At 40.6% G+C, this 13,994-nt stretch overlaps 1 protein-coding gene across 1 annotated transcript in view; it reads left to right on the top strand.

Moving 5' to 3' along the window:
- The window catches only part of CDC23 (cell division cycle 23), a 37,024-nt gene extending 26,982 nt beyond the window's left edge, over positions 1 to 10,042 (top strand). Inside the window, exons 3-16 of the mRNA XM_019473811.1 lie at positions 859 to 1,041; positions 1,304 to 1,346; positions 1,684 to 1,789; positions 1,886 to 2,018; positions 3,248 to 3,425; positions 3,519 to 3,616; positions 3,850 to 3,931; positions 4,520 to 4,673; positions 4,827 to 4,946; positions 5,306 to 5,381; positions 5,709 to 5,770; positions 6,652 to 6,730; positions 6,830 to 6,949; positions 7,818 to 10,042. Coding sequence (XP_019329356.1) covers positions 859 to 1,041; positions 1,304 to 1,346; positions 1,684 to 1,789; positions 1,886 to 2,018; positions 3,248 to 3,425; positions 3,519 to 3,616; positions 3,850 to 3,931; positions 4,520 to 4,673; positions 4,827 to 4,946; positions 5,306 to 5,381; positions 5,709 to 5,770; positions 6,652 to 6,730; positions 6,830 to 6,949; positions 7,818 to 7,988 — 1,605 coding nt within the window. The 3' untranslated portion in view covers positions 7,989 to 10,042. The remainder of the gene's footprint in view (positions 1 to 858; positions 1,042 to 1,303; positions 1,347 to 1,683; positions 1,790 to 1,885; positions 2,019 to 3,247; positions 3,426 to 3,518; positions 3,617 to 3,849; positions 3,932 to 4,519; positions 4,674 to 4,826; positions 4,947 to 5,305; positions 5,382 to 5,708; positions 5,771 to 6,651; positions 6,731 to 6,829; positions 6,950 to 7,817) is intronic.
- Positions 10,043 to 13,994: the final 3,952 nt, after the last annotated feature.

Here is a 13,994-nt window from a genome sequence, read left to right as displayed (position 1 = left end):
GGGCGTAGGAGCGGCAGTGAGCTCGAGGAGGCAGAGCTGTAGCTCTTCTTCCCGGCGGGGACCGCGGGCTGCTTTTTAATCCTATCCACAACTATTAAGGAAAAAATGTGATAGCGGTCTTTTTAAAAACTTCGGCGCAGGAGGCGGCTCTGAGTGCCGACTGTCCTACAGGGCTGTGAAGTTCCCTTCCGTTCCGTGCTCAGCGGGGCGGACAGAGCTCAATATGCTTTCCCAGATGAAAGCATTCCATTTCACATGTTGCTGTGCCCTAAATGAGATACCCTGTAAGCAAAATTGAAATCGTGCTACTTAATTTTAATTTTTATTTGTCTTTGTTGAGGCCAAAATGTATTGTAATACAAATTATGCTGTGCCATTAAACTTGTGCTCCTTAGGAGGCAAGAGAAACTAGTTGTATCTTCATCCCCAGCCCCGCAGGTGTACAGTAGGACTTTTGGGTATATGCCTGTTCTGTTGAATTACAGCAGCATAACATGTCATAAATGCATTTCAAGGCATAGTTACCAAAGAAATGTTTGCATTTAAGTTAGCAGGTTAATATTGTTTGATATGGAATTCCTGAGTAGGTTTCTTGTTTATAGTCATTCATATTAATTGAACAGCTAATTCATGCCTTCTGGCAGCTTGCCACAAGGGGTTTTCTGGAATCTCACTGTTTGTTTTAAATGTTTCTAACTAGTCTGTACTCACTATTTGAGAACTAGGAATCAGATCGTGTGAGGGAACGGAGAGGCTTTTCTAATGGTACTCAAACCATCTTTGAGGATGAATAAACTACGTTTTTAGGTTTCAGAGCAGGTTCATTGATATGATTGTAACTAGGTGATTTTCGTAAAGCATGTCAGCGCTTCTGAGGTCTTAAACTTTTCTGTGTCCCTGCAGGAGGATGCTCGTGATCTGGATGCCTATACGTTAGCCAAGTCTTACTTTGATCTAAAGGAATATGACAGGGCTGCCTATTTTCTACGGGGCTGCAAGAGTCAGAAAGCTTACTTCTTGTATATGTACTCTAGATACCTGGTAAGATAGAAGGAAAAGTCACCTTTTAGCACTGAACTCCTCTGCTTCCCACCCCTCCCTGGCATACCTTATTTTTTGCCTATTTTGTTCCAAATGACCATCTAGAAATCCAAATTATATGTTTGGGGGGAAGGGAAATAGGGATGTTCTTTTTAGAACTGACGCTTGTGAAAACTCAGTTTGCATACCGCTGCTAGCATTGCAGCGAACATAAGGAATATGCTATTGTGATGTAATCTTGGTTCTCCTCTGTTTTCCACAGTCAGGGGAAAAGAAGAAGGATGATGAGACAGTGGATAGTTTGGGTAAGTCTGTGGTGTCAAGGAACACAAGACAATATAATGAAGCTTCCAGTAATGCCTCTTCACGTAAATCGTCTTGGTTTTATGGCTTTCCCCTCAATTTTTGGATAATAGTGTGCTGTAACACGATTTCTTTCATTTTGTTTCAATTAATCTATTCGTTCTTCTGTTAAAGCAGGTGATCAGACTAAGTGATCCTCTTTTAAAAAGAGGAAAATAATCACAGACTGGGAAGCCTTCAGTTCATCTCAGTGATGATTCTGAATATACCCTAGACACTGTAATTGCTGTGGTAAGAATCTTGACTGAAAGCTAGCTGTTTGACTTTCTCTTCATGCAGGACCTCTGGAAAAAGGACAGGTGAAAAACGAAGCTCTAAGAGAATTGAGAGTTGAGCTCAGCAAGAAACACAAGGCACGGGAACTGGATGGATTTGGCCTTTATTTGTAAGTGTCTGCATGTATTTCTAATGTATTCATGTGTATTTGTGTGGATATGCAGAGTTTTATGATTCTGATTAACTTGATAACTTTTCTTTACAGGTATGGTGTCGTGCTGCGGAAGCTGGACCTGGTGAAAGAAGCAATAGATGTATTCGTTGAAGCTGCCCATGTCTTACCTTTGCACTGGGGAGCCTGGCTGGAACTTTGCAACTTGATTACAGATAAAGAGATGGTAAAACTTGGGAGATATCAAGATGTGGTAACAAATTGCAGGGTTTAACCTGATTCAGTAACCAGTGGTTCAGTTGCCACAAGATTGATGTCACCCACTGCTTTATTCTGTGAGACTCTATCAGACAAGGCAATCCAAGATTGTAAATTACGTTGTTAAAGCCTCTTTTTCTTCAATTGCTTGCCATGCCGTAGCTTGAGAATCTTTATACAGGCAGGGCTAATTTCTTACCATTCACCCACAAAGTGGTTTAAGAAATGGCTAATTTGTGTATTCTGAAGTAGTTGTCAGCAGGGTTATTGCCTTGTCACATGAAGGAGATCCTCTTAAGATACTTCTCATTTTCTTTTTCTTTTTTTTTTTTTCTTAATCTGGCTCTAGTTCCACAGTTATTGAGCATTTTTGGTGGCCTGAAAGGATATATAGAATCACTGCTTTTAAAACTAAAACACTAACGTAGGTGTTGCCTTTGTCAAATACAAAGCTGCACATATGAGATGAACTGCATCAAAGAATTGAACTTAAATAATCTATTTTGGTTTTATATCTTTCTTTATGCATGGGACTTTGAGACCCCTCCTGGAATTCTTCAGTCAGTTCTGGCTGGTGGAATATTTAAAGAAGTAGAGGGAGAACCTTACTGATTTGTGGAAAAAAGGAAATGCATTTTTGATGAGATTATTTGGAGTCTGTTCACTTAGCTCATCAAAAATAGTGATGTGATACTGATGTTCAAACATAGGAAGAAAGTACAGTCTTTCGAAGGACTTCTGAATTTAATGGAGAAATACGGCCAGTGGCTGAAGCAGAAGTCAGGTGCTGTCAGATTTGAAGACAATAATTTCTTCACTGATTGACCAAATGAAATGGCTTCAATTCCGCAATTTCAGCAGTCATGGGAATAGATTGGGAGTAACTAAATAGAATTATATGGTCCATATGTACTGCTTTTTAGACTGGATGTCTTAATGCTCCTTCCCTGTTTCAATATTCTCAATTTATAGGCATTATTTAGTCTCTCCTTTGGAAGAACCTGCTATTAATTCTTGGTCCTAATACTGCTCTTTTGTAGCTGGTGTTATGGTTTAAGAAAGCGATTGCAGGAAAGCCTTCTACCTCGAGACCATCTACTAAATCATGGGAGGGAAGATAATGGATTCTTTGCCACGGGTGGCTGTTAGAATACTACTGATTGTCATCTCTTCCTCCTCTTCTTTGGTTCTTGCTAGTTGAAGTTCCTGTCCTTGCCAGATACATGGATGAAAGAGTTCTTTCTTGCACACATTTATACAGAGCTGCAGCTGATAGAGGAGGCTCTGCAGAAGTATCAGAGTCTCATTGATGCAGGATTTTCCAAAAGCACTTACATCATCTCTCAGATTGCAGTTGCCTACCACAATATCCGAGGTCAGTGATGCTTACTAGCTAGTAGGAATGAGCCTCTTAATGCAAAATTGGCATTTATAGTCCTTGTTCTCCCATCTGCTGTTCTTTCTTCAGATATTGATAAAGCTTTATCCATCTTTAACGAGCTAAGGAAACAAGATCCTTACAGGATAGAAAACATGGACACTTTCTCCAACTTGCTATATGTAAGGGTAAGCACTCTTTCTGTTGCCTGTCCGTAGTGATGGTATTTATCAGAGGTACATTAAACACTGGCAAAGCAGCTGGTGCTGTCTAGCCTCTCTGAATATAGGCTTTCAGGTTCTGCTTTCTGCTTTGCAACTCCTTGAAATAGATGCAATGTATGCATTGCTAACTTCCTAGGTCTTCTTTGAAACTGTAACATGCTCCTTTTCTCATCACTTTCATTTCTTTGTTTCACTAGAGCATGAAGCCTGAGTTGAGCTACCTGGCTCACAATCTCTGTGAGATAGACAAGTATCGTGTTGAGACCTGCTGTGTAATTGGTGAGAGCCAGCTCTTTTACGTGTTCTTATTATGCTGTCTGCAGGCTGTGCGAGGAAATCTTAGAAACACTTGTGAAAATGATCAGCCAGCAAGGCTATCAAAACCACTTGGTGAATGTGGTTTCAGGCAGGCTAAAAAGCAGACCAAATGACAGAGTACCCTTTTCCCTTGTTTCTCTCTGAAAGAGCTGCTGTAATACTATCAGTGCAGAAGGGAGTTGAAGAAATCATTATGAAGGCCTGTGTAGCTGATAATCCCTTTATTTATAGTCTTGAAACTCCAATGGAAATAATAGTGTGTCAGGACCAGAAAATTAATTTGTTAGATCATGACATAAATTTTAAGGCCAGGGGGATGGGATCTTAATTGATTGGTACAACCAGAAACGGATTGACCAGAACACTGGAGAACAGACTGGTATTAGGTCTCTGGTTTGAATCAGATCTGCCTTTAATAGGACTCTCTAATTTAAGTTAGGAGGTAGTAGATAATACCTCCTCTGTCTGTTTTCTACTTCTCTCCGTTTTGGGTTTTTTTTTTATTTGGATTTTTAAAAATTTATTTAAATATTGTGACTTTTGCTTTAGGGAATTATTATAGCTTGCGTTCCCAGCATGAAAAAGCAGCACTCTATTTCCAGAGGGCCTTGAAACTGAATCCTCGTTATCTGGGAGCATGGACGCTCATGGGACATGAGTATATGGAAATGAAGAACACATCTGCAGCTATCCAGGCTTATAGGTATCACTAATGTACTGCACAAAATGATGTTTGAGTCTGCATATGTAAGGATTGAAGTAGTATCTTCTATTTTTTGTTAGTCTTCTGCTGAATTCTGTTCTTGGTTTTGATCCTGACTGCTTTCTGACTAGTTCATCTCCTCTTCTTTGACAGACATGCAATAGAGGTGAACAAAAGGGACTACAGAGCTTGGTATGGCTTGGGGCAAACCTATGAAATCCTCAAAATGCCATTTTACTGTCTCTATTACTACCGACGGGCCCACCAGCTCAGGTAGAGTTGAGAATGGAGCCATGTTTATTGGTGTTCACTCTGACATGGTTGCTACTAGCTAAGGAATTTAGATGCAGGAACTAAGTTGGGGAAGGGAGAACATCAATGCTATGTGATTTGTGCAGTCTCACTATTCCAAATCCTTTTAGTTGTATTAGTTAACTATTAACAAAGGCTTTGTCAGTTAAATGCCGAGGAATGCTGGTCAGGAGTATAAGTGATCTTTTTATGTAAGAGAGGATGACAGACACTGCCAGATGCAGTTTTTTGGTGGGTTTTTTTTTTTCCCCCTCCCCTCACCCCACCCTGAGATCAGCTGTCTGTCTATTAAACTACATTTAGGAATTGCTCTTTTACAGACCAAATGATTCTCGTATGCTGGTTGCTCTAGGAGAATGCTATGAGAAACTCAATCAGTTGGTGGAAGCTAAAAAGGTAAGTGAGAACTGATGTGTGGAGTAAGACATTAGGATCTCCCAGGACACTAGGTGGAGTCACAGCAAAATTGTGTAGCTAGTGCTACTGGAAATGCATACGGTGTGTTGTTAGGAGCTTATTGAAACCATTTCTGTGGTGGTTACAATTGGGGAAGTTCTGCTTCAATGTAGCTAGAGCAGCTTGATAAATAAAAAGAGTCATCTACAGATGATAAATGCCCCTTTGCTGGAAATCCATGTTGTTTTCTGTTTCTAACTTGCTTGCATGAGTCATGAGCTGGAGTAATTTTTGTGGTGTGCTTGACTGGCTTTCCTTCCTTGACAGTGCTATTGGAGAGCTTATGCTGTGGGAGATGTGGAGAAAATGGCATTGGTGAAACTAGCAAAGTGAGTATGTATTATCACTGAACTGTCAATATTGTGTTACATGCAACTAGCACTTTGATACCTAATGATAAAATACTAAATGTAAAAAAAGTGGAATTGCTGTTAGGTAGTATTACTTTTGGAGCTGTGTAATAACTGGTATCTTTAGGTCTGTAGTGACGGCAAATTCTGGTGTCCAGCTTTAGCTTTAAGTTTCCCTCAGGATAACTAGAGGGAATCATAGCATGATGTGGGTTGCAAGGGACCTCTGAATCCTGAGGTGATTTGAGCAGGCAGTGCTAGCAATTGTATTTGTTGTGTTGAAACTTAAAGCAATCCATGATGGTAGGTGACGTACAAAATTCTAGACTGATTGATTTCCTCCCCCCTCCAGTATATGGTTGTGACATTGGGAAAGGGTCTAATGTGAAATACATGTGAACACTCTGACATCAGCACTAATTTTTGGAGGGGATAAATTAATATAAAGTGGAAAAAGTGAAGGGAAAGCAAAAGGGCAAGTGAAAGGTGAAGCTGCTGTACGAAGACTTTTGAGATGTAGTGGGGAAGGAAGGAGCACTGGAGGAAATAGCCAGTAAATAGGATGGCAAAAGTCTGTTAAAAGCTTTAAAATGTAACAGAATAAGCAAATGTCCTTGCTTTGGTTGTCACTGCTTCTAGCAGTTAGTATCTGACTGGCTCTGTTCCTGGTAATGTGAATGTTCTCAAGCTGGATCATCTCTTTTTCCATGAGGGGCAGTACATGGTGCATGTCTTGCAAATTCTGAAGGAAAAGACCTGGCTTTAGTCTAGGTCAGGTTGAGTAGGTACTTCCTCATAGACCGAGAACGGTCTTTGACAGTGCAGTCTTGTTCCAGTGCCCTGTTTTTCTCCTATTCTAGGCTGCACGAACAGCTGAATGAATCTGAACAGGCAGCTCAGTGCTATATCAAATACATCCAGGATATCTATTCCTGTGGGGTAAGATGATATCTTGGGAATAAAAGGCAAAGTAAACATGGTGTAGACCTACCTTGGAAGGCACTCGGAGATGATGGTTTTTTACCCCCGTCACTGCAGGAGATAGTGGAGCACCTGGAGGTCAGCACTGCCTTCCGTTACCTGGCCCAATACTACTTCAAGTGTAAGCTCTGGGATGAAGCCTCAGCATGTGCTCAGAAATGCTGTGCATTCAATGATGTGAGTAGTTGCGCAATCTTTGGTGTTTCTTTCTTAGGGGATCTATGACCTTGATCTTGGCTCTCCTCAGAGTAGAAGGAATCCTTTATTGAAGGAATGAGGGCTGTCTGACGTGCAGCCACATCCTGAGTGGTGATGTTGTATACCTGATCACTAATGCTGCTTATGATTGTCTAAAATCATGGAATATGGTGTAGATAGTAAAATTGAACCATGTCTCACTAAATAAAAGAATTTGAGGCTCCACATGGCAGTCTAAAGACTGCTGAAAATCTTGGTGGTGAGGAGGTGGTTAAATGGTCAGACTCCCACACACTGTGTAGTGATGGTACTCACATAACTTCTTTTTTTCTCATCTTCTGTGTGTAGACAGTGCAGAGGATATAATAGTACTTGGGTTTTGTATGTGACTCCATATTCTGATATGTTGTGTATCTGTAAGTGGGCAATTCTGGATTTTTAACTTCAGCCTAGAGGTAGGCACTAGCCATAAGTGCAGGGTGTTTGGCCTATCCTTAACAAAGCTGCCTGGATCTCTGGAGAACCTGAATTCAGCTTATTTGAAGCTTCTCCAATCTCCTTTTTGCTGGAATATTTAGACAGCTTCAGTGGTTGATGGTAACGCTGTCTGAAATGCCCAAGTAACATGCAAATCAGGTGAGTAAAAGGAGGAAAGACTAAAAAAAAAAGTGACATACCTTAACATTTTTAAGTAGCAGAAGAAAAAAGAAACGAGGATGGTTTTTATAGCTTGCAGCCTTACAGAATGACAAACTACTATAACTTACACTGCTTACATACTGAATTTGACCCAGAAACCACCAATCCATAGATGTATTGTTTTGGTTTTTTTACAAATTGTTTTCAGACTAGAGAAGAAGGAAAGGCCCTGCTGCGGCAGATCTTACAGCTTCGCAACCAAGGAGAAACCTCATCCACAGATATTGCTGCTCCCTTTTTCCTCCCTGCGTCATTGTCAGCCAACAACACTCCCACACGTCGCGTCTCCCCGCTCAATCTGTCTTCTGTAACACCATGAACAATGCTGATACTTCTAACCTGTGCATTGAATGTGACATTGCAGGTGGGCCTTGCAACCACTTATTTCTTTCCAGTGAAATTTCTACATTCATTGTTGCCTTCATGTGAAAAGTAGGAGTTATTAGAGCCCACAGGTGAAGATGGATGTGCCCCGACAGGCAAAGGTGCAGCCTATGTGAAAGTGCCTATGCTGAGATGTGAGAATCTGCTGTACTTCTCACCAAGTCATTCCAGTCAGAGGGCAGGCATGTTCCAATACACAGGACTAATCCTAACTGAGGGATTGGGAAGAGCTTGTCTGCTTGAGTTAAAATGTGTTTGAGGTTTGATTCTGCCCTGTTACGTCTGGTCTTTACTGAACTTCTTTGGATGACCTCTTAGTGGTATCATTGCTGTCTACATCAGAAACTGTTATCTGCCTGGCTACTTACGGACTCTTGCTTGTCTTGAACTACACAGAAGATTTTCCACTAAAGCAGTAGATATAGGCACTTAGATATAGGTGCCATGTCTATGTTGAAGGACTGAGAAGCATCAGAGGAATTCCAAGTAGCCACAGGTGACAGCTGTTTGCCGATCTGACAGATACTTTGGCTTTCAGTAGAAAAGCAGCCAGTGGGATAGCACAATTAAAAAAACTAATGGTTAAGTTACTGTCCTTGGGCTTCTTTATGGTGCAGCTCTTGTGTACTGTAGCAAACGAAATTGGATGAACTGTAATGGATCATTTTGTTAAGGGTTGACACGTCTTGTGGACAGTATGGTGCAGGGGATTACTCCGCTGCAGGGATGCTGCTTGTCCCTGTTCACACATCCAGCCAATAGTAAGGCTAAGTGTGAATTTCAAAGATGCATGCATATGCCCACATACTACAGACATGACCATAAATGAACAGATTAACGTAAACAAGAGGACAGTGCCCTTAGATGCACTTGCTTAAAACAGAAACTGTAGAAGTGGCCTGATCCTGTTCCTACTTGCTTAAAGTTTGCTAGTGGAACATATGTATGTGCTTTCAGTGACTTACCTGAAGTACATGTTCACATTCTCTGGTCTCTCTAGTCTCTGCCCATGACCTTAAGTCTCTTGGGTATCCATGTCTAGACCTTGGGTATCTTGTTCAGTCTCAACCCTGGACCTAGGGTATCTACAGATTTTGGGTTTTGCCTGTTTGCTGGCTAGTCCCAGTTAGGGTTGCTATCGGAACATACACGTATGTACACAGAGTAAGGAGCACAATGATACAGAAAACAGGCAGCAATAGTGTTTAATTAATAAAAGTGTAGAACACGCTATGGTGATGAGTCATATGTCTCAGCCAGACAAAGGTTACTGACCAGCAGCCTGCTTGCATGCAGTTGGTAGCTCTTCTGCCTACCCCTACCCTTCAACACTCTCATGCCCTCTCACTCCCCACCTTGTTTTCCCATGCTTGTTCCTCCCTGACCCATCTTCACCCTTCCCTTGGGGTCTGTCATCATGCCCCTAGACATCCTATGATACATTTTATGTGGTCCTGCAATCCCCTTCAGACATGTTGAAATAAATTTGCTCTTGCCTGTGAGACCCTTCCTGATAACCAACCATAGTCCTACTGGTTACAAAGCTCCTGGTTGAATCTCTTCAGAATTACACTGGGTGGTTCGTTTAATGGCCCATCAACCCGTGTCTTAGAGCTCTAGTCTTGGTTATCTGCTGTCAGGCTTTATGTATCCATGTGCTTTATTTGTCAGCTGTCCTGTTCATTGTCTTGTCTTTTACATTGAATAGCTGTTAACCAGATACCCTTACACATGTATCTAGTTTGTTCACAACTTCACTGAGGTAATGAAGGATAGAGGTTAATAACATGCTGACTTTGACTTGAATTGTCTTGCTCATTGACACTTAGTGCCCTTCAGACAAAGACAGCGTTATGTTTGGGCTTCATCTGCCTGGGAAGAAAGTGATTTTGGTTTTTTTTGAGCAATGACTTGTGAAGAACAACCAACAGTTTGGGATATCAGTTTGACCCATGACCTCAGACGACTTCAGCCAAATGTCTCGGTGCTATTCAGTTACAACTTGTAAGCTTGATACAACCCGGAGGTCTTTTTAAAAGTACTTGAGGTTTGTATACATTTTGGGTTATGAATTATGAATAACCAACTATGAATATATTCATACATTATGAATAACCTGCAGATGTTCATGCTAAACAAGCTCCCCTTTCCTCAGGGCTATCCAATAGTGGGATCACAAACAAATTGAGTTTTGTAGTTGAAGACTTCCTTAGGAGGAAGTAGTCCAAGTTTTCAACTGGATGTTTTTTAATGAAGATTGTCCAAACTGTGGTGCTTATAAAGGTCCTGCGTTAAATCCAGTATCCAGATGTCATTGTGGGAGGCTGGCTGTAAGGATTAACTGCGTTCACCAGATCTAAACAGTGGAACGGCATTGATCTGATATGATGCACCTTGCCTGCTGAGTTTCAAAGACGCTTTTATCATTGGGATGATCAGTGAAACTTGGTTTCCCTTGATGTGGAGGATACTTCTTCCAGATACACCTACTTTAAATACTCATCTGTAAAAGATGCAGTAGGGTTGAGCAGTTATGTCTAAGTTGGGTTGTGAGGACTGCAAGTTCATCGTTTTGTCCCCTCTGCCCCTAGCTTAGATAATGGCACTTAATGCCAAGTTCAGAAACTTGTGTCTGATGAAAGTGTGCTGATTGACATGTCTGCTGTGTTATGCCAACTCTGGAAGTGCGACAATCCCTGTTGGAAATGATACCCATCGCACAAGGTGGGAGTGATTTGTTAAGAATAAGGAGAAAACTACACATAAGTAGAGGTTACCTACTGTCTTAAAACTGAAGATGTAATGGGACCTCCTCCTTTTTTTTTATTATGGCCTATTAGTATATTTATAATTACAAGCCAGTCTACTAGCTTTCTAGTATCTTGTAATACATAAATAACATGTCATATCTTGTTACAAACATCAGTGACCTATAAAAATCAGTAGTTAGTAATGACAATTGATGATTGATTCTTATGCCACATAAACAGCAAGTTCTTATAATGTAAATTAAGCAATTTATGCAGCAAAAAAATCTACTAGTTCTGTCTTTCCCTTCTGGTAAAACAAATAAGCTTTACATTTAGGATAAATAATCATTACACCTATGAGAGCATTCTAATACCTGAGGCACTGAAGAACTTTCAAACTCTTCATGTCTTCTAGGAACAATCAGTCTCATAGAGAACGAACATTGACTTCTTAATGCTTTGTGAGAGTTTGTGGGGAAAAAAATTGTTAAAATGTTCTATTTTGTTACTATATTGACATCTCTTTAAAGGAGATGCTGGTTTTTACATCAGTCACACTTACCAATTAAAATTGTGTATCATAGGGTTAAATTTTGGAAACATTGATTTCTAGACAGATATGTGTCCTCCAGTACTGACTTACACAGTCTTCCTTCTATCCTGGTTCAGTCTATTTTTATCCTGGTTCAGTCATAGTACTCCACTGTTCATTATTAATCTCTTCCAGTCTTTCTGTACTTAACATGCTTGAAAGGACATTACTGAAATCAACAATACTGTTAATAGGTATAGCTACTTCTCTTCAAGCTATCGCCCTTTGGAGGATCACCCTGTAAAACAACCCAAAAAGACCCATTTGGTTGTTACATTTTTGGAACACTTTTCTAAAGCTTTATCTGCTATTAGTGGAACTGCTTATTCCAAGATGGGTTAAGTATTTATTCTAGGATTTCTACCTGATACACTGCAGGACTTGCTGTTTCCAGAATTACAGCTGGCCCTTGCCATTTCCTGGGCTGTCTACATGGGGTTTCACTGATAACCTTGATATGTTATGTGATTTTCTGCATTCCATTCTTTGCAGTTTAGGAGCTTTCCAGATATTCTACCGTTTTGAAGTTGTGGCCTAGATGGATAGCTATCTCTGACATTTATTTTATTAGCATATGTAGCCAGTGATCAGTTAATATTTTTTGCTATTATTCAGCTGTCAGTCCACCATTGCTAAAGTGTTCTTGTTTCTCAGCCAGTGACTATTATCATGTGAGGAGACAATCTGCAATGAAGAAACAGAACAGAGAATGACCTTGGGATATACAGGAGCTGGGGCAAGATCTTTCAGCTGTCAGAACTTTTGAATGTTATGTTGACAACTCCCCTATTCTCTTCTGATTGAGTACCATAGTAACTAAAGCTTGACTGTTATTTAGGCACTTTTTCCTACATTTTAATATTCTTGCTTGCAAGCCAGTGCCCCTTTTTTGCTACTTCTGGGTATTTACTGTCTGGTTGTAGACATGGACCTGTTCCAGTGATGTGAATGTGAATTTGTCCATATTCTGATTTATCTTTTCTCAACACTTCAGTTTGGAATCTGCCTGTCTGTACCCTCCAAATGTTGCTTCAGTGGTGCTTAGACACCTGCAACAGAAGTGTATTGCTGGAATCATCTGTTTCTCTCCTGTACATCCAGGCTGCTGCCAAATACAACCATTTGCTGAATCCAGAGTTAAACTATTTTTCTTGAGAAAGTAATCTCTAAAATGCCTTTCTCTTGTTCAGAATTCTGTGCTTATTGAACACAGTTAATCTCAGGAGTTACCAATTGCACTGTATTGAATAAAAAGCAGTTCTAAAATCTCTGTTTCTTCTTTGTCAGGTGTATGATATAAGCTACATTTGTTCAGTGATTCTGGAGGTCCCCTCCAGGGCCCAGGGCTCTGGCAGTACACTAACTGAGGCTCTTGTGTCAATAACCATTTTGGGACAATGTGAATTCCCATTCTCCCCAACTAAAGCGCTTAATTGTAGATCACCCCCATAAATCGGAAACCAGCCTAATCAATAGCCTATGAGGGTCTTAGAGTTGGGCACTCTTACATCTGTCTGAAACAGCTTCTGCTCCTCTTTCATTTGACTGCTGCCGTTTAGTAGTTCTCAAAGGGCATTAGCGGGTGCTCAATTTCAGCATTTTTCATGTTTTCTACTCTTCATCTTATTTCAAATTGGATTCCAGTTCTTAGATTATTGCTTGCCTGATCTATTGCAATTTTACCCAAGAAACCTCTTCCCTTTTCCTTTATCTTGAGATAGTGACTTCTCTCAGTTATCCTGTTTATTCCAGGCAGCTGGCCTGTCACTAGCAAATGTGACTGCCTGGACTGGTTCACAGACTTCTTTTCTCTTCACTGTGAGTCTTTCCCTATCCATCTGCACTGTATAAGTCTGTCCCGCTTGAATGTTTTTGCTAACTGATTTTTTCCATCACGATAATTTACTTGGCTGTGTAAGTGGGTCAAAAAATGTCATAATGTAGCTGGAACCTAGCTTGTGGCCTGTCTAAACCTTATCTTAAATATGTGTGGCTAGAGTCCAGCTATACAGTATGTTAACTGTGACTCCTATCTTGTTATGGGACTGTATAAGACCTCTGTGTTTATTCAGCTCAGGCATTTGGTGTAATATGGTATGTGTTACTGTGGCTCCTATGTATTTATTTCTTTTTCATCTTTAAAAATAACAGGGAAAAACCCATATCCCCTTGAGGTATTTTTACGATTCTTCTGGTGCTGAGCTTCATGTGGTAAATGAACACTGATACTTACGTCCTAATAAAGACATGCTGGATTTTCTTTGAAACTAACCAGCAATAATGAGTAAAAAAAAATTACCTGTGCTGTGGCAAATGCCAGCATAGTGGAAAACAAACTATTTCGCTAAAAGTATAAACCAGCAGGGGAGTGTGGAGGAGCATCAAACATTCCTTCTTTGGAAATACTGTGATGTTTCTCAGTGGGGAGGGAAGATCCCTCATTTCTTCCACCAGAACTCATATGCACATCTGCTAACATGGGTCAGAGGAAGGAGTGCACTGGGCTATTTGTCCACCTCTCATTACATGACCTGTGTCCTGGGAGACATCCTGGCCCCTATCAGCCTTGCTGCTGGCAGAGAGCTCGTAGGCATGTTAC

Source organism: Aptenodytes forsteri, unplaced genomic scaffold (assembly GCF_000699145.1).
Source record: "Aptenodytes forsteri isolate BGI_AS27 unplaced genomic scaffold, ASM69914v1 Scaffold54, whole genome shotgun sequence".
In the NCBI taxonomy this organism is placed as follows: Eukaryota; Metazoa; Chordata; class Aves; order Sphenisciformes; family Spheniscidae; genus Aptenodytes; species Aptenodytes forsteri.
The sequence above is the reverse complement of the archived record's forward strand: the minus strand, read 5'-3'. Positions and strand labels throughout refer to the sequence as shown.